Source organism: Marmota marmota, unplaced genomic scaffold, assembly GCF_001458135.2.
Source record: "Marmota marmota marmota unplaced genomic scaffold, marMar, whole genome shotgun sequence".
In the NCBI taxonomy this organism is placed as follows: domain Eukaryota; kingdom Metazoa; phylum Chordata; class Mammalia; order Rodentia; family Sciuridae; genus Marmota; species Marmota marmota.
The window spans coordinates 15,600,383-15,620,723 of NW_025999990.1; the positions used below are offsets into that span (position 1 = coordinate 15,600,383).

At 34.3% G+C, this 20,341-nt stretch overlaps 1 protein-coding gene across 3 annotated transcripts in view; it reads right to left on the minus strand.

Annotated features, from left to right (window-relative positions):
• Dcc (DCC netrin 1 receptor) overlaps positions 1-20,341 on the minus strand; it is a 1,055,962-nt gene that overhangs the window by 540,910 nt on the left and 494,711 nt on the right. For all 3 annotated transcript variants that reach the window (XM_048806205.1, XM_048806204.1, XM_015482370.2), the window contains exons 4-5: positions 2,367-2,517; positions 811-947 (exon numbers count right to left, since the gene is read on the minus strand). In XM_048806205.1, the coding sequence (XP_048662162.1) occupies positions 811-947; positions 2,367-2,517 (288 nt within the window). The remainder of the gene's footprint in view (positions 1-810; positions 948-2,366; positions 2,518-20,341) is intronic.

Here is a 20,341-nt window from a genome sequence, read left to right on the forward strand (position 1 = left end):
GAATTCTTTAAAAGGAAAAATATTGATCCCCAAGGGGGGAAAAACATAGTAAACAATTTTTAGTGTTGTTATAGGAAAAAAAAGGAAAGTGAAATAAAATTGCTAAGGCTCTTTCTTCAAACAATTTAATTCAAATGAAACTGGGTAAAAGAAATCTGGAATACACGATAAAATTTGGATTTGCTTGAGTACCTACTATATGTAAGAATTATTAATTTACAAAGAGACACAGGTGACCCCACCATTCTGAATAAAATGAACCTATCAACGCACCTTTAATTTCCTTAAATTATATTCTTATTGTGCAAGTTTTCCTTACTTATATTAGATTTTAGGGTCCATTTTTAAATATAATACTTGCAATATTTCCATGTAACTAAAACAATCTTACCAAAACACTGAATTTAATGACAGAGGCCCTGTCATCTTGAATGATATCTGCTTTTTCCACTGAGGCTCATTTTTGCTCATTTTTTCCCATATTCTTCTTCATCTATTTCCCCCCAGATATGATATTTTTGAATCTTATACTTGTTGTTCAACACCCCTGTCAAATAGTAATTTGGGGAACTTCTCAGCTTATCACTAGAATAATTAGCCTAAAGAGTAATATATTTCCTTTTAATCAATGAACAAGTGTTCCACACTGTATTCAACCCCTGTGCAATTAATCAAAGCACAGCAAGGACGCATGTGGTGTACTGGGACTTCACAATTTCACACTAATAAACATAGGAAGCAATCAGTGGCAAGCATTTAAAGTGTATTTTGAAGAGGACAATGTAAAGTCATCTGCAGTCATTGACTTACCCAAGACTGTGAGCTCTGCAGAGGCACTAATGTTCTCATTTTTATATGTGACAACACAGGTATACGTTCCACTGTCGTCATCTGTCACATTGGAGATAAGCAAGTTGCTTCCACCCAATAAAGAATACTTTTTAGACCTGTAAGACACCAGGCATATAAAATTATACAGTAAATTAACACACGTTTGCAGGCGAGGTACTCAAGGTTTAAATGAATTTTGCAAACCTCAAACATAAAATTGGAAACAAACCCTGTATGAGAGGGGCTTGATAATATCTCACTTATTGACCTAAAATTAATTCAAAGGAAACTACTCGCACTGGAAGGCAGCATGTAGTAATCAGAGAGATGAAATAGGAATAACTGCAGTGCTAAAAAAGAAACTTACAGTTAATCTAGTCCATTTACCCCCTTTTAAATTTGAGAGCCTCAGGGTGCAAAGAAGTGGTTCTCTCAGAGTGGAGGGCAATGTTCTGTGCCCTGACATCCAATTCAGTGATCTTGTACGAAGCCACAACTTATACTGAACCCAAACTGCCTAAACATATGCAAAGAGCATGTGTCTGCTGAGGCCATAACATTTCTTGCAAGCTTTAATGATACCAGAAAAGTTGTGATATCATACTGTTGTTATCTAAGTACATATTTGAGGTGGATGAATTTAAAGATTAATATATGATCTATGGACCTATCTCATCATAGAAAATAAATGTGTTAAAAAAGAGTACACCAGTCCTCCCAATCAATGAAATTAATTTCTTAAGTGAGATCCATTTAATCAAAATGTTTTAGAATAAGTATTCCGTCATATGAAGGGCTCACTTTCTAACTCTATCTTATTATTAATGCTCCAGTAATTCAAGACCAGGCACATTCTCCTGTCTTACCTTAAATATTTGTTACAGCTGGGATAGTCAAGGGCAAAACTGGAGCTAAAAGGAATTGCTCAGACATTACGATGATATGCCCCATATTGAAATCCAGAATTTTCGGTTTCTTTATTCCCTTTTTATTGAGGTATAATTGAAAAAAAAAAGTGTATGTATTTATACAATGTGATGTGATGTTTTATGTTTATGTATAAAGGATGAAATATGTGTTTGTACATATATAAACAAATGTCTACACACACATACACACAAAGAGAGAGAGAGAGAGAGAGAGAGAGAGAATGAACATCCAGCTAATTAACCTAAACATCACCTCACATAGTAATCTTCTGTGTGTGTGTGCTCAGAATGTTTAAGATCTATCTCTCTATTCCACTACCTTAGGATGAGGTCATCTAGATGCCTCATCTTAAGACTTTGGATGGGACCACCTCAATAACTATCCTGGCTTTCTCAATTTCCTCTCAGAATTGATCTTATGCATTTTGACTCTTTTCCCCATGGGCTCAAGCCAGTGGTTAGATGTCATTTATACACTGTATAATGCTGAGGAAGAAGGGGAAAAATCCAATTATCATGAGAAACCTAGCATTTCTAGGCATTTGTGTCAAATTAGAGAAAAGTAAACAATAATGCATATTTCACAGAAATCCTAAATGAGTGTACCTGAGTTGGATGACTTCCTGGCCCCGTAACCAGGTGAAACTGGGCAGAGGGTAGCCAGAAACACAGCACTCCAGGACAGCATCCCTTCCTTCAATGGCCACCACGTTGGATGGTCTTTGCAGAAAATACAGCTGCCTATGCAGTCCTGGATCTATGAAGAAAAAATAGAGGATGAAATACTTTATGAAAAACATTTCCAAGATAAATGACATAACTGAAATCATTTTTCCCCTAAGAAGACACAATGATGGAGAGGAAAGAAAGAAAAATGGAAAGATGCTGGTGAAACTTATGAATAAACTCCTAAAAGAGTTTCCCCAATCCCCAGATTCTAGGATTATATTGGGATAACCTTAGCCATTGAGATGTCATGGCATAAGGCAAAGAACATAGCTGGAGGATATAGGTGACTCATTTGGGCTATTGACCTTGTTAATTTGTCACTATTAGAGAAACAGCCAACATTATTAGTAACTTTTCTAAGGGTTCTCATCTGAAAATTTTATATGTTCAGTCTGTGTGCCAATAATATCTATTCCACTTTCTTCTGCTTAGTTCATTGCTTTGGTGACTTGATACATATGATAAACATAGATAATAAAAATTGTGCTCCATAGCACACAGGCTCTAAGGATTAGAATATAAAGGTTTTGCAAAAAATATCAGCTTTCTTCAAAAAGGAAGTTATATTTGTATAAATAAAGTTGGTTTGCTTGTTTTTTTTTAACAATGTCTGGTTGTATCTTAACCTTTATTTATATTTAATTTTTAAATATTTCAAACAGTGAGATTGTCCCTAGATCTGTGCCCCTGGGTGAAGCAGTGCTTGTACCCTTCTATTCATCTCACATATTTACTTGTTCTGTGAATGCAGCATTACTAGTGTTGTCTGGCAGGTAATTGAAACAGTGTCTGTACAACCTAAGAACTCATGTTATTCAACCTGAGAACTCAAGTGATCCAAAGCCATTAAGATATCAACAGATGGAATATGCAAAAAAAAAAAAATACAGTCTTAAGCACAGGGTTCAGCTCCATCAGAGTGAAGAGCTTCCCTTCCCTCCATTATAGAAGCCCAGTCCTCCTGCCTAGGGCATATCAGTCTTCAAGGTTAGGTGGACTTGGAGGAGACTGTCCCACCTAAGCCAAACTTTCTGACATGACCTGCTGACCAAATTTCAATCCCTCTGAATTGATGTATTTAAGATAAGATGCTGAGTTTCCACGTTTCCACTAAAATCCACATCTCTCTAGGAGATTTAATTAAGACTATTTTCAATTTAATGCATTTAGTGGAATTAGCCTTTCATTTGTCATGATGCAAAATCAAAGGAAAATCCCGATGCAAAGAAAATGAGGCAATGAAGTCTTCAAAACTAAGATTGTGCTGAATGAAGAATGGCTGAGGGAGATTAGATCCAACTGTATCACAGCATAGGGTACTGGAGATGAGGGAGGAACTGAGGTGGGAAGGAAGCTGGGACATATTTTAACATTGTTATTAATTTCCCATTGTCAGATCCAACTCCACAGGGTAATATAAGAATTGCAATTCATATTAATAATTGGGATTATACTTGTCATCTATTTTGTGTGCAGAGAAAAAAAGTAAATTCACACTTTCTCAGTCTTGCCACATCTGTTTCTAGTTGTTCCAGCAACAAAAATAAATAATCTTCACAATGAAAATATTGAAGGCATTTTCCAAATGTGTTTATCATCATTAAACCAATATTGTAGAAAAATGCCTCAAAACCTTTGCTAGTTGCCAGTGGCATGTTTTACTTCCTTTCTCTAAAATGACTTTTCAAATTAAACAAATATGCTTCAAAAGATAATAGTGCTTACAAAAAAATTTCTGAAATGGACAAGTTCCCAAAATGTGTATATACAACTCAGTATCTTTGTTACAGAGGACCATTTATTCAAATTCTTTACTTTCACCACCTGCTCCTCAGCAGACATGTGTCCTCCATATACATCACAAATGCTGCTCTACAATACCTTGGAAAACATCAAGTAAGATCTACTAAGTGTAATATTTTAGCTAAAAGAAAATTTACCAGGGACAGGTAAAATGACAGGTAATTTATTTACCTGTGGAAGAGCCAATATTTCAACCTAAATGACTATACTTCATCAGAAAACAAAATCATGTAAAACAAAATGATTCAATTTTAGAATATTCTTAAAAATTGTTTTCATTTGACAAAAAATTGAACAGATAGTGTACAGAGTTTCTATATACCGGATCACATCCCATGTCACTCAGTTTCCCCTATTATAAACATCTTACATTGCTGTTACAATTGTTACAATTAATGAGCCAATATTGACATACTATTATTAACTAATGTCCCCATTTTACATTAAGACTATCTGTATCTTGTATAGATTTTGACAAATGCATGTTAAGTATCCAAAATTACAGTATTATGTAGAGTAGTTTGAATACCCTAAAAATATTAAGTTTACTTATTCATGCCTCTGCCACAATTCCTTCTTCCATTCTTGTGTCTTTTCCAGAATGTTCTATCATTGAAATCACACAATATGCTACTTTTCAGATGGAATTTTATTACACTTAGCTATATGCATTTAATATTTTTGTGACTTGACAGCTCATTAATTTGTATTGTTGGATAATATTCTATTGCATAGATGTATCATAATTTGTTTATGTATTTATTCACCTATTGAAGGACACTGGCTATTTTCAGTTTTTTCAACAAACTGCCATAAATATTCACATATAGAAATTTTTCAATTCCATTGCATAAATATATACATTGGAATAGAATTACTAAATTGTATTGTAAAGTATTGTAAATCTATGTTTAGCTTTGTAAGAAACTTCCAAGATGTCTTCCAAAGTGGTTGTGCAATATATCATTCCCAGCATTAAGGAATGAGAGTGCCTGGCACTCATATCCTCAGCAACATTTGGTATGGTCATATTTTTAATATGTGCATTTTAATGGGTGTGCAATAATACCTCACATGCTGTTGGTCACATTTAATATTCTATTCTTGGCATTTGTAAGCCTTTGGTGAAGTGTCCAAATATCTTTCCTATTTTTTTTAATGGTTGGTTTGTTTTCATACCATTGAGTTTCCAGAGTTCTGTATGTATTTTGTATATAAGTCCTTTATCATATTATACAATATTTTCTCTGTCTGTGGGTGGCTGTTTTTCATTCTCTTAGCACTAACTTTTAAACAGTAGAAAATTTTAATTTTAAGAAAGTCTAACTTGTTTTTTACTTCCATGCATTTTTTTGTTTAGGTATTCTACCTGAAAGTTCATGACCATATCTGAGATCACCTTGATTTCCTATGTTATCTTCTAGAAATATTAATCTTGTGGTTTACATTTAGATCATCAGATCCATCTGAGATAATCTTTATAAAAGATGGAAGATATATGTCTAGATGTTTTTGATAGTTATGTCCAATTGTCTTTCTCCATGTACTTGATTTTGCTCCTTGGTCAAAAAACTTTTGATGGGGCCTGTGTAGGTATATTTCTGAGAGCCCCATTCTGTTCCATTGACCCATCTGTCCATTCTTTTGCAAATTCTATACTGACTTGTCTATTGTAAGTCCTGAAGTCAGGTCCTCACTTTTGTGTTCACTACTCTGGGTATCTCCACATAAATTCAAAATGAGTTTGTTGAAATCTACAAAACAAATTGCTGGAATTGTTGTCTTCATATTAAAATATCTTGACATCACAAGGCTCCTATTGTCTCAAAGCATCCTTCTGCTATTACATTTAAAATCAAATAATATATTCCAGAGTAAGCCAATACCCACCTGGCCCATTTCAGTTCCTTGTTATCATAGATGCACTGGAGTTTGTGAGCCTGATCATGTATATGCAAATTTCAGTGTTTGGTAGGGGATTTTGGTTTCATATTCCCAAACATATTTCTCTATATCTCATCTAATAAACTCTAGTATTAAGAAAGTTCCCAAAAGAGTTAAAAGAAAATAGTTCAGGGGCTGGGGATGTGTCTCAACCGGTAGCATGCTTGCCTGGCATGCATGCGGCTGAGGTTCGATCCTCAGCACCACATAGAAACAAAGATGTTGTGTCTCCCGAAAACTAAAAAAATAAATATTAAGACTCACTCTCTCTCTCTCTCTCCCTCTCTCTCTCTCTCTCTCTCTCTCTCTCCCTCTCAAAAAAAAAAAGAAAGAAAATAGTTCATATGAAAATAGTATACAACACAGATTAGCATGACCACAAAATGTCTGAAGTTCCTCCAGTACAGAAGTGAGTGTTCACTTCTCTGTGCTTCAAGTCTGGCCTGGTCCTATGTCTTGCTTTGACAAACAGATTTTGGTGGGAATTATGCTATGTGAGTTGTGGAACCAAGGACTCAAGAGGTCTTTGCTTCTGTGATTGCTCTTTGAGACTAGCATGTTAGTGGACCCAAATAAAGAGTGACAGATCACAAAGATTTTAACTGAGGCCACCAGCCAACAGCCATGTCCAACTGCCAGACTCATGAGAGAGGCAATCTGGAATCCTATGTCTCAACCAAATACACATAAATGAGACCTAGTAAAACCAGAAATTGCTGAGGTAAACTGCAGAATTGTCAGAAATTGTTGCTAGGTTAAGATTCTAAATTCTGTAGTAGTTTGTTATTCAACAACAAATAACTGAAACATATACATAAAAAATATATACACAAAAACAAAACAAACCACCCCCCAAATTTAAAATGTCAAGTAACTATTTTTGCCATTGTTATTTTAGTTTGATTTTTTCAGTTTAATTGCTAGGGTGATCTTGAGTATATACAGAGACAATATTCAACTTGATATCTGCACATTTTTCTCCTTTAAAATACTTTAGAGGACCATTAAAAGTCATACTTATATTTTAAAAATAGGACAATAAAACACAAGGTTAACTTTTCTGTGATATATTTGTGGGTGGTTTTTATTTTCATCTTTGAATTATTCTGTATTTTCTAAAGATTTTCAAAAGAACATATATTTTTAGGGTGAAGAGTTATTTTCAACTCTAGTGGTACAAAGTGTATAGAAATTATACAAAGGGCCAAAAACATCATAAATGTTAATGACTAAAACTTCAAGCAAATATTTAAGAGCCAATGAAAGCTTTGTCTCTAAGCTCCAAATAGTAGAGAGGAAAAAGTACCTAGGAAATGTGAACTTTAAATTCTAGCTTTATGACTCTTGTTGATTAAATTGATTTTAATGGAACTAGAATGAAATTAGTAATTACTGATAAAAACAATTTGTTCTCTGGCTGTATAGGCACTAACTATTCCAGTCAAAGTGAAGAGAACAGGAAGAATTTCTCCAGTGAACAAGGAGCATGGTTTAATTACAAAAAAAAAAAATAATGAAAAACAATTTGTAATGTGGCTTCATAAACTGGGTGATAGGTACACACACATTTTACTTTTCTTTTAAACTGTACATACAGTTCATATACTTTTATATGTGTTTGTGTGTGTGTGGTGTGTGTGTGTGTGTGTGTGTATTTTAACATATTTTTAAAATAAAACTGCAAGGAAAATGCGTGCATGGATCCTGAAAAATATATCTGATAATCATTTCACCAGCAAACTAGCAAAAATTGACGTCTCTTCTAATATCAAATTTCCATATTAAAAAGTTACAAAGCAGCCTTATCTAATGTAAGCTCATGAAAGTAAACACCAAAATATTCATTTTTCTAAATTGATTCCAAGTTATCATGATTTACTTGGACTAAAACCCAGTTTAGCTTTTTCCTGTTTGGAAAAAAAAAAAAAAGATGTTAGCTTCATTCTTTCAATTGGTTCCTGGGTCACCAGAGTAAGAGTACAGTAAATCTCCCTCAAAGTGCAAAAGAGTAACATATAAAGGATGACCATCATAGTGCTACCTTTCTGGGTTACAGATTGCCTGGAGGAACAGAACTACCATATGGAGACACCTTGTCTTTGCCTGTTCTTCCCACTCTATCTCCTTTTAACTTGTTTTTCAATGGAAATTTTGGCCTACTTTGCTTAATCTGAGTAGGAGAGGACTGCTCTACAATCTATTAAAAAATAAAGAATAATTATTCATACATTGAATCTCAAACTGTTGGGTATTACTGAGGACCCCAAAGGGCTTTTGTTCATGTATAGCTCCAAATATTTACCAAAAATCAAAATCAAAATTTATTTTTTAAATGTATACTTATATCTTACCAAAAATTTTCCAAAAATATCTATAGTTTTAAAACAAAAATATTAGTGAGGATCATAAGCAGTTCTTTACATTTTTTTGTAAGTACATTTAATGAGTGGCTTATTTAAAAATAACTATTATAATATTACTTTCTTCATCCACAATGGTCTGTATGTGGTTTTCATTGAATTACATGAAAACAACATGACTTCAAACAGATATGTAGCTGTAAAGAAAGGCATATTTTGACAGCCTTTTCAGATAATTGTAGATATTATCCTTTAACACTATACCAAATTTCAACAAGCAGTTTCTTGCAAGTTGGTTGCAATGTGGAATCTGACATAATATCAGTAAACATTTTGTGCTGTTTTAAAAATCCATTGCTCTATCTTGTACTTTGGATGGATCTTTTACCCATGCATGATTTTATCACATCAATCAATGGTCATTTTGAACAGTACACTGCATTAGACAGGTCTTCCAAATGTTGACACGTATCATTATAGAGTATCAAAAAATCTCATTTGTTACTATCACCGCCAATCCAATAGAAATGACTTTTAATGCTGGGAAGCTGTCAAGGTCCCAGTGATAGATACAAAGTTTTCTAAATTTCGAATTTTAGCTTTAAAACACGAATTTCATCCTTGGCAGCAAATACTATTTTCCTTAAAGTGACTGGTTCACTTTGTTCATTTGTGAGAAAATATCTAACAAGCACCCAAGTCTGAATAGCTACAGTGTTTCTTTTGGTTGTCCTTTTAAGTAAAAAAAAATATACATTTTTTCCATGAGGAAAATAAAATGCTAGAGAGTTTGGTTTGAAATTCAGATGATCACAAAAGTGTTTACTGTGCAAAACTCTTTGTACTTGGATTTCCTTCATGTGTATTTCTCATTTTAGCATGCAGCATATTAAAAAAGATGTGCACTTAACATCAAGATTCAATAAAATTAGTAGCCTGTACTAAAAATGGTGTGCACTTAACATCAAGATTCAATAAAATTAGTAGCCTGTCCTTCATCAAGGACATCCAGGCGGCATGGTGAAATGTACAACAGATACAGAATCATGAGTTTTAAAGTAAGTTTGACCTCCAGGTCCCCTTAAAGCAACATGAAGATCCAGTGGCCATACTGATGCACAGGGTCTCAAACAACTCATTACCCTTCGTGCTCACCATAGGAATAATTTTGCATCTTTCAAGTGAAAGTGTATAAATATATTTATGTTCCTTCCCCTCCTCCCTAGCATTTTCCCTTTTCCTTCTGCCTCCTCTCTCCGATTATTATTTTCATTTTCATTTGGGAAGATAGTGCAACAATTATATATGTCCACTTCTTGTGTTTCAGCAAGTGTTTATTAAGTCAGGGAGCCCTTTTTATCATTCTAATGTGGCACATTGGTCTACACTTAACACAGGCAAAAATAAAAACTATCTTTACGGCTGACACCCTAAAGAAGCATAAGAAAAGCGGATTCATAAAAGTAGAGAGAATATTTTATGTTTAGAGGCATTTAAAAAACTTCTTAACATTAAAAAGTATTTTAACATTCTTTTACTATTAAACATTCGAGTGAGTCTATAGGGCCAGGTAAAAACTAGGTTTCACTTTTCACATTCACAGGTTTTCCTAAATGCCTCAGGTGGACATAGATTTTGCCTGCCTCCCTGGCAGATAACTACCCATGGAAGTCATCCTGAGACCCTATTAGAGTGAGAGGAAACTCATAATTATCATAGGACGTGGGTGTACTCGTGACCACCCCAGGGAAACTGAAATGCCCGCTCACCCTGTGATGACAATTTTCCTTTGATGGGGCCATTTTTCAAAATTATTATTTAGGAACCTCAACATTAAATTTACAGTGCTGAATCTAAAGAATAACTGAGGCATACAGAAATTAAATTATGGACTGCTACCATATGTGTCAGCAAGAAAAAATAATGTCACTTTTCACAGTTTAATAACTTATCCTCAAAATAACCAGAAGTGGCTTTTAATTTTTATGCTTTCTGAATTTTTTTTTAAAAAAGGTTTTTTTCCTGGTTGCACTCCTTGGAATTCTTTATTAAGTCCTTGACTCAATGGAATTTCCCATTGGAAATGAAAGGGCACTATTCTCTTTGATTGCTTCCTACACATAAGAGTTACAAATTAATTTAACTAGCTTTCTCTGCCAGCACCCTCAATTTAAGCTAACCTATGACTCACCTACGGGCTCCTGAGTTATCCTCCTTCTAGTTCTGTTCTAACAGGTACCATGAGTCTTCAACTACCAGCAGGCACCTTCTAGAATATGTGCTCCCAGTGAAAATTTCCAAGATACTCCTTACTTTGTGTTTAGAATTCTGTGTGTGTGTGTGTGTGTGTGTGTGTGTGCACGTGCATGGGGCGGGGGGATGGGATTGTTTTGAAAAACCAGTCTAATCCAGACTGATCACAGGAACTGGATTTTATTTAATAAAAAATTAAAAGCTCCATCTGGCTGTAAGCCAAGCATCTTTGAACACAGAAGGAGAAGAGAGCCGTTTCTCAGGAGCTATTATTTATCACTCTATGATTCTATTATTTCCCTTCCTCATTTACACCAATTCAGTACTAAAAATGACATTCCCTCTCTGCAAATATTCCTACATCTGTTCATATTTCCTCTTTCTTTTCCATGTACACACACATACTGCTATTTGTAGTTAGAATTTGAAGGAAGAAGGGAGAGCATCTATTCTTATCACCAGCGTATGGCTCTATCCCTTCTGTCTCACAGGCAAATTTTGGTCTAACAGTTCCATTTTGTAGCAGGTCTGAAGGAAGTGATTTTTCATTTTTAGAATAATTTGAATTTTTTTTTTTGCAGCTGACAGTAGAATCCCAGAAAACAAATGTTGCCATTACGATATGTCAAAGTTGTTTTGGGGAATCAAAAAAACTTCATAATTGATACACATGCATAAAGAAACACTTAAAACTTTCCAGAAAAGTAATGGGTTTTTGATTCTAGCTCTTGTTTTTGATAATGAACCAAAAATTTGGATTATTTCCTCTTTACTTAAGGTTGGATCAATAAAGGTGTGCCCATAACATGTCTACATATGTTTTCTTTATGCCTATGGAATAATTTGATGTCAAACAACACCAGAGGAGAAAGCAAGTTTTCCTGTTTTTTTTCACTATTTTCTTCCAACACCTGCATTTGCAGGTTGTAGATCTGACATCTGTATAACCTTGGGGAAAGCTCCTAGTTTGTGTGTGAATCAGGGAAGGTTGCCTAATCTACTATCTACTCACCCAAGGCTGCTAAATGTCATATTCCTAGTAAATCCAGAACTGATAGTATCATGGACTCAACAGACTTCCAGGAAAAGAAAGGCTCTCTTCTTACCAAGAAATATCCATTTCTCTGTGGGGAACATAATCTCAACTATATTAACTTTGCTTTTGACCTTTTGGGAAATAGTAACCTTTCATGGAATGGTAGCTATTAGGGATAATAAAATCAATACCTTACACTACTTAAGGTCAAGGGTGAAAGTAGAAAAAAATCATGGATTTGGTGATGGGAAGATCACTGATAACATTAGAATTTTAGGCACAGCAAAAAATATATAAGTATATAATTGATCCCTTAAACTAGGAATCCTGAACCTTATTGATGATCCCCCAAAGCACCAGGGGCCAAATAATTATTTTTTAACAATGTTCAAAATCAAACAGATTTTCTATCCATAGTAAATTATTTTATCTTACTAAGATATTAGATTTTGTTGCATCCAATAGAATCTGATCAACTCCAAGTAAAACAATGGTCACCCAACAGTGGTTCAAAGACCTGCCCCACCATGACAAATTTGAAATAACATGATAGTCCATTAACTCTGGAGCAGTGCCCAGCCCAGGTTCCTAGAGAGGACAGGCTAAAGCGATCATCTGTCAGTGAGGAGCACATAATGACACAGATCTTGGTCAGAATGTATAAAATAAAGGGTATTGTATCTTTTTTCATATACTTTTTGTGACAATATAAATCAACTTAAAACTAAATTGTTATTCATCTAAAACTAGGACAACCCCTGGTTGGATTATTTTGAAATTGACTTTTCATCAGTAGTTTATTGCTTCACCACATGGTCTTCTGGGTATTAGTAACCAGAGTTTTTCTGACAAACTTGAATTCTTGAATAGTGGGATTATAAAGGCAAAGTTGGAGCTGAATGTAGAATGAAATAACACATTATGTCCTTGTTAGTGGAAAGATCTGAAAAGCCTGACTGAGTCCAACCCTCTTCCCTTAACAGGAAAGGAGATTAAGGATTTTAGAGGATTCAGTAAATTGCTAATGGCTACTGAATATCAAATGCTAGAAGCTTATTTAACTTTGGACTCCCATTCCTTAGGTAGTGTCCCTAGCACTGTATCTTACTGCAGAAAAAACAATATTGGTGGAAACACAAGGGTGAAAACCATGTAGCAATGAGTTGTTAGAGAGGAAATAATGGCAGAGAAGTCTGGTTCCTCTTAGATATGAAAAGGAAATGCAAAACTAGACGGAGTGTGGATAAGTAACTGTCAGTTGACAAAGCACACTCAGATACCCAGAGTCAAAATCAGGTAATGTATTAGTAGGTAAATAATATTGACATGAGAAAAAATTTTCTGAAGATTGAATAAGTTCTAAAATGCCAAGTAGATATAATACCTAAGATTTCAAAATTCTAGGAATTGTACTTGGCCTACCAAATTTAACCTTCGAAACCACCCTATGAAATATATGGCACTCCAAATAAAGAAAGAATTTGGCTCAAGTAACTTGTTCTAAACTGTACAACTAGTAAGTGATGAAAACAAGATCGGTACTTAGTCAGTTTGGTGTTGGGCCTCATGCTTTTAATCATTTATTATAATAATAAATCAAAATGGGAACTTGAAATACTCATTAATTGAATGATATTAATTCAATATGAGCAGGATATATGGAAATGGATTCTAGGTAGTAGGCAGACCCTTTCATGTAATCTGGATTAAATCTGATAAAATATCTAGAAAACCTGTACTTTACATGGTTTAAATATAATATGATCACATACTCCCTTTTCTAAGTATATATAAGAAAGGAACAGAGATTAACCTTAAATTTATGAAAGGCTAAGTTTATTCAAAACTGTCTTTAAAAAAGCAAACTGTAAAAAAAAGCAAACTATAGAAAAAATCCTTCAAAGTAGTGAAAAATATGAAAAATGAGACATTAAAATGTAATACATTAATCTGCTTTGTTTTTCATTTTTGTTTTTGTTTTTCTGTGTATATTTGCCAGGGTATCTGTTCCAAAATATTCAAAAACTGTCAACCATCAATAAAGTTAATTGAATCCAGTTTCAATTCCTAGAGATTGCACTCAAGGTTCTCCATATTGTGAGTTTAACTTCTCACTCCACATTTATCAAGTACTGTGATCACACTACAGTTATCACTTATGATCTAGAAGAGTAACTCTCTAGAAAGAAATTTTTCACATACAATTGATTCATTCCTTAACCATGTTCATTTGCAACTAGGTATGTTTCCCTGAATTGACCCTTTCCTGTCTAATGTTAGTCATAGGGCACGTGAATTAAATACCTGACTTGAAGGTCAACTTTAAAAGCAGATAATGTTGGAGTCCAGTGTGGTGGTGCACATCTGTAATCCCAGTTACTGGGGATGCTGATGCAGGAGGATTGCAAGTTTAAGGCCAGCATAGGCAATTTAGTAAGACTCTATCTTAAAATTTAACAAATAAATAAAATGGGCTCAATATGTAGCTCAATTACAGAGTGCTTGCCTAGCATGTATAAGGCCCTAGGTTCAATCCCCAGAAGGATAATAAATAAGTTAGTAAACTAAATAAATACAAAGAAGACAGTGTGTCCCCTAGAGGTCATTACTTTGTATAAACTATAAAAATTGATTGTAGCAATGGTATAGACAACTCTATTTGTTGTACTGTTCTTTACTTTGTAGATAATGATATTTCTTTTTCTTTTTTAAAAACTGAAGTTTTGTAGCAACCCTGGGTCTTCTAATTCTGTCAGCATCATTTTTCTAACAGTATGAACTCACTTCATGTCTCTGTCACATTTTCATAATTCTTAAATAATAATGAAAAGGCTTTAATTATTTCATCTGGCATGATGGTACTATTGTAACTCTTTTGGATGCCATGAACAATGCCCATAAGACAGCAAGCTTAACTAATATATGTTGTGTGTTCTTAAGTGCTCCTCCAATTGGCCCATCCCCCTTCTCTCCCTCCCTTCCATCCTTCCTATTCCCTGAGAAATAACCATGTCAAAATTAGGCCAATTATGTATAACCATACAACAGCTTCTAAGTGTTCATGTGAAAGGAAGAATTGCACATCTCTCACCTTAAATCAAAACTAGAAATGATTAAGCTTAGAAAGGAAGGTGTATCCAAAGATGAGATGGGCTGAAAATAAGGCTTCTTGTGCCAGGCAACCAAGTTGTGGATGCAAAGAAAAAGTTATTGAAGGAAATTAAACGTGTGATACCAGTGAACAGAGCAATGATAAAATCGCAAAACAGCCTTACTGAGGACCTGAAGAAAGTTCCATCATTCTGACTAGAAAACTAAAAACAGCCATAACATTCATTGAAGACAAATCCTAATCCAGAGAAAGGCCAGAATTCTCTTCAATTTTATGAAGACTGAGAGATGAGGTAGAGGTGGGTATCATGGAAGAAAAGTTTGAGGTCAGAAAAGTTTGAGGTCAGAAAAGTTTGGCTCACGAGGTTTAAGGAAAGAACTGGCTCCATAATATGAAAGTTCAAGTTATAGCTGCAAGTGTTAATTCAGAAGCTGAGTATGGCACTCAGAAGTCCGGCACAAACAACTGCAGAAGGCAGCTGCACTATACAACAGGTGACACAGGCTTTCTTTGAAAGAGGATGCCATCTAGAACTTTCATAGCTAGAGGGGGAATGTCAATGCCCAGCTTCAAACTTTCAAAGGTTAAGCTGACTCTCTCATTAGGTGTTAATGAGGCTGGTGATTTAAGTTAAAATCAATGTTCATTTGTCTTTCTGAAAATCTTAGGACCCTTTGAAAACAATAAAGAATCTACTATGCCTTTGTTGTGTACATGGAAAAACAAAGACTGGATGACACCAATTCTATTCAATTCGATTCTCTGAACTCTAGCCAGAGCAACCAGGCAAGAGAAGGAAATTAAAGAAATGAAAAGAGGAAAAGAAAAAGTCAAACTATCTTTGTTTGAAGATAAATCTCTGGGTATATCTTCTACATCTATTCCCCTTCCCAAAAAAAAAGCCATAAAACTTCTAGAGCTAGTAAGTGAATTCATCAAAATAGCAAGATATAAGATTGACATTCATAATTCAAATCTTTCCTCTACTCCAACCATGATTCTGCTGAGAAGGAAATCTATTCCATTCATAATAACCTCAAAAAACACAAACATATTTGGAAATTAATCTAACCAAAAAGGTAAAAATTTTAAAGGTACAAATTTTCTATGCTGAAAATTACAGAACACTGAAGAAAGAAATTTAAAAAGAGATTAGAAGACGGAAGGATCTTCCCTGTTCTTGGAGATGCAGAGTTAGTGTTATTAAAATGGCCATATTACCAAAAGCAATATATAAATTCAATACAATCCCCATCAAAATAGCAATGACATTCTTAACAGAAGTTTAAAAACAACCTAAAATTCATTTGGAAGAATAAGATCCAGAATAATCTAAGTACTCTTGAGCAAGAATAGTAATGCAGGAAGCATCACAGTACCTGATCTGAAGAGTTATAGTAACAAAATCAGCCGGGTGTTGGCATGAAAATGAATAGTAAAACCAATAGAACAGAGGACACAAAGACAAATCTATATACTTACTTACAGTCATCTGATACTTGACAATGGTATCAAAAATATATATTGGAGAAAAGATAGCCTGTTTAACAAATGGTGCAGGGAGAACTGGATATCCATATGTAAAAGAAGGAAACTAGATCCCTCTCCTTCAAACTTCTCAAAGTCAAATCAAAAGGGATCAAAGACTTGAAAATTAGAATAGAAATTTTACAACTGCTAGAATAAAATGTAGGATCAAACTCTATCATATGGGTAGGTGTAAGAAGTGACTTCCTTAATAGAACTCCCAAAGCTCAACATATAAAACCAAGAATCGATAAGTGGGGTGCCATCAAATTAAAAAGCTTCTGCATAGCAAAGGAAATGATTATGAGCATGAAGAGAGAACCTACAGAATGGGAGAAAATGTTTGCCAACCTGCTGCTCAGAGCATTAACAGCCAAGATATATAAAGAACTTAAAAAACTTCACACACACACACACACACACACACACACACACAAAATATGATCCAATCACAAAATGGGCAAAAGAACAGACATTTTTCAAAAGAAGAAACACAAATAGTCAACAAATAAATGAAAAAAAATGTTCAACATTTCTAGCAATCAGAAAAATGCAAATCAAAACTATGTTTTAAGCCAATCAGAATGGCAATTCTCAATACAAATAATAATAAATTCTGATGAGGATGTAAGGAAAAAGGTATAGTCATACATTATTGGTGGAACTGCAAATGTGTACAACCACTTTGGAAAATAATACAGAGATTCCTCAAAAGACTGTGAATTAAATCACCATCTGACCCAGCTATCCCACTCCTTGGTATTTATCCAAAAGAACCAAAATAAGCATACAATAGTAATACAGCCACTTTAATGTTTATGGCAACACAATTCACAAAAGCTAAGATATAGAATCAGCCAAGATGCCCATCAATAGATGAATTGATTAAGAAAATGTGGTATATATGCACACTGGAGTCTTACTCAGCCATAAAGAAGAATTAAATCATGGCATTTTCTGGTAAATGGATGGAACTGGAGAACATCATGGTAAGTGAATCAAACCAGACTCAGAAAGTCAGAGGTTGGATATTTTCTCTTGTATACGGAAGTTAGAGCAAAACAAGGAAAAAAAGGGGATCAGACATCATAAGGATATAGGAAAAATCAGGGAAGTGGAAGAAGGAGATTGAGAGGGAGGCAAAAGGGATGAGAAAGTAGAGAAAAGGTGGAATAAATTTAACAGAATTATATTATGTGCATATATAAATGTGCCACAGGGAATTTTACCTTTATGTGTGTGTAGAAAGCTCCAGTCAAGAATGGATAGATGAATGAGCAAGGGAAGGATCAGTGCAGTGGAGGGCTGGGTGGGGGTGAGGAGTGACGTGGTATAGGTCAGATTTGATGCATGTATGATTATAGGGGAATGGACCCAGCCACTATGTACAAATATAATTCTCTAACTAATACAAAGGACCAAGTGACTGCATGATAATCTAAAACATGGTTTACTGAATATTTGAGGTCCACCATTAAGGACTACCACCCAGGTGGGGGACTTCCTTACAAATATTAAAATATCATTGCTTATTGACAATACACTTGGTCACCCAAGAGTTCTGATTAAGAGGTATAATGAGATTAATTATGTTTTCATGACAGCTAACACAACACACAATCTGCAATCCATGGAGCAAGGAGCAATTTCTCCTTCTATTGTTATTAATTAAAATACATTTCATAAGGCCTCAGTCTAGCAAAGAGAGTGAGACATTTTTTGATGATCTGGAAAAAATAATTTGAAAACCTTCTGGAAAGAATTCATCATTCTATATAGCATTGAGACTATTCATGACTCATGAAAGAAAGTGAGAATATCAACATAACTCAATCTGAGAAGAAGTTAATTCCAGCTTGTGTGGATTACTCTAAGAGGTTCAACAATTCAGTGGAGGAAGTAACTACAGATGGGGTGGAAATAGTAAGGAGTGGAAATAGTACGGAAACTAGAATTAAAATTCATGCTTAGAAATGTGCCTGAACTGCCATAGTGTCCTGATACAACTTCCATGGATAGGGAATTGCTTCTTGTGGCTTAACAAAGAAAATGGTGTCTCGTGGTGATGGATATTACCTCTGGGAAGATGCTGTGAACATTATTAAAATTACTACCAAGGATTTAGAATACTACATACATGATTTGATAAAGCAGGGGCAGGATTAGAGGGAATGACTCTGTTTTGAAAGAAGCTTTATTGCATGTGCAATGGTATCAAATAACATTGCCTTCTACAGAGAAACTTTAATGAAAGGAACAATCAATCAGTATAAGGCCAAGTTCACCACTGTCTTATTTTAAAAAATTGCCATAGCCCCTCCAACCTTCAGCAACTAACTACTGGTCCGGTGAGTCAACAGCTATCAACACTGAGGCAAAATACTCCAAAACAGAAAGATAATGGCTCACTGAAGGTTCAGATGATCATTGGTATTTTGTAGCAGTATTTATTAGTTAAAATATATACACTGTTTTCTTGGACATCATGCTAGTATACACTTAATAAAATATACAATTGTTTAAAAATAATTTATATGTACCAGGAATTCAAAACATTGTGTAATTTGTTCTATATATTCACTGAAGTAATCTGGAACTGAACCTGCAATATTTCTAAGGTCTGAGTGTAATTAATTTTGAAATATAATATTTAGGGATATAAAAAGCTTAATACAATACTGAGTTGGTGAGAAATTCTTAGTGATGAAAAAAAGTATGAAACTATTTGTTTTAAGATTAAAAACAGAATTTTACTTTTAAATAAGATTCATTCTTGAGGTCTCTATTAATATTTATTTCAACAAAATAAATACCATAGAGAAAAATCATTCAAAATATATTTTAGTCCAGTTCATTCCATTAAAAGTCACTGCCGTGAGTTATACAGATATTTAGTTCCGATCTATACAGAGTCCAGAGTCATCTAATTGTAGTTAAACAAATGAACAATAGATTGAATTACCAACTAAGCGCAATTCAATTAGGCTATTAAGAAAACTGAAATAAGAATTCCAGTGTATGGGGCAGTTATTTTAGTCAACCTAGTGCCCAAAGCAGATTTATAATTCTGCAATTCAATCTGCTGCTGGGCATTCAGATGTGATGAACCATGAATAAAGTGAACTTGACAACCACAATGGCTGTTCCAATCCATCATATATTCCCCAACACATACAGTAAGACACTTGAAAACATCTCAATGGTTAGTGTGTTGTTATTGCTATTTTTTAAAATCCATTACAATCTTTACTTCTAACTTACTCTATTAAAAATGGGTGAGTCCTTATAAATGAAATAATTTCATCAGTCAATATGATACTTTAAGTGAATATAAATTTTTTGAGGGTTGACCATTCTGGTGTCACTTTTAATGCTTTTATGTCATGTTGTTAATATGATGGGTTTCTATTTAAGTAACCCCATCTTTCCAATTTTGTAGGGGTTAGAGCATAGGATGGATAATATGTGTATATAATCTAGTACCGCTTTCAATTGGTGCCTGAAGAAAGTGGAAATTTATTCAGAAAATATTAACATGAATTTTAAAATAAGAGATTCATGGAGTAGAGCAGCAGATCAGGCGGAGGGAGGTGGGAGGGAAAGGAAAGGTGCTGGGGAATGAGGCTGCTTAAATTGCATTATGTGCATGTTCACATATGGCCTAATGAACCCCACCCACTATTATGTGTAATTATTATGCAGCAATAAAAATGAATTTTAAAAAGAAATATTTTTAAATTGAGAGAACTATAATAAGCAACTGAGAAAAGCTAGGCTTGAGCATTCAATCCTTCATCCTCTCACTGAGTCTTGTACT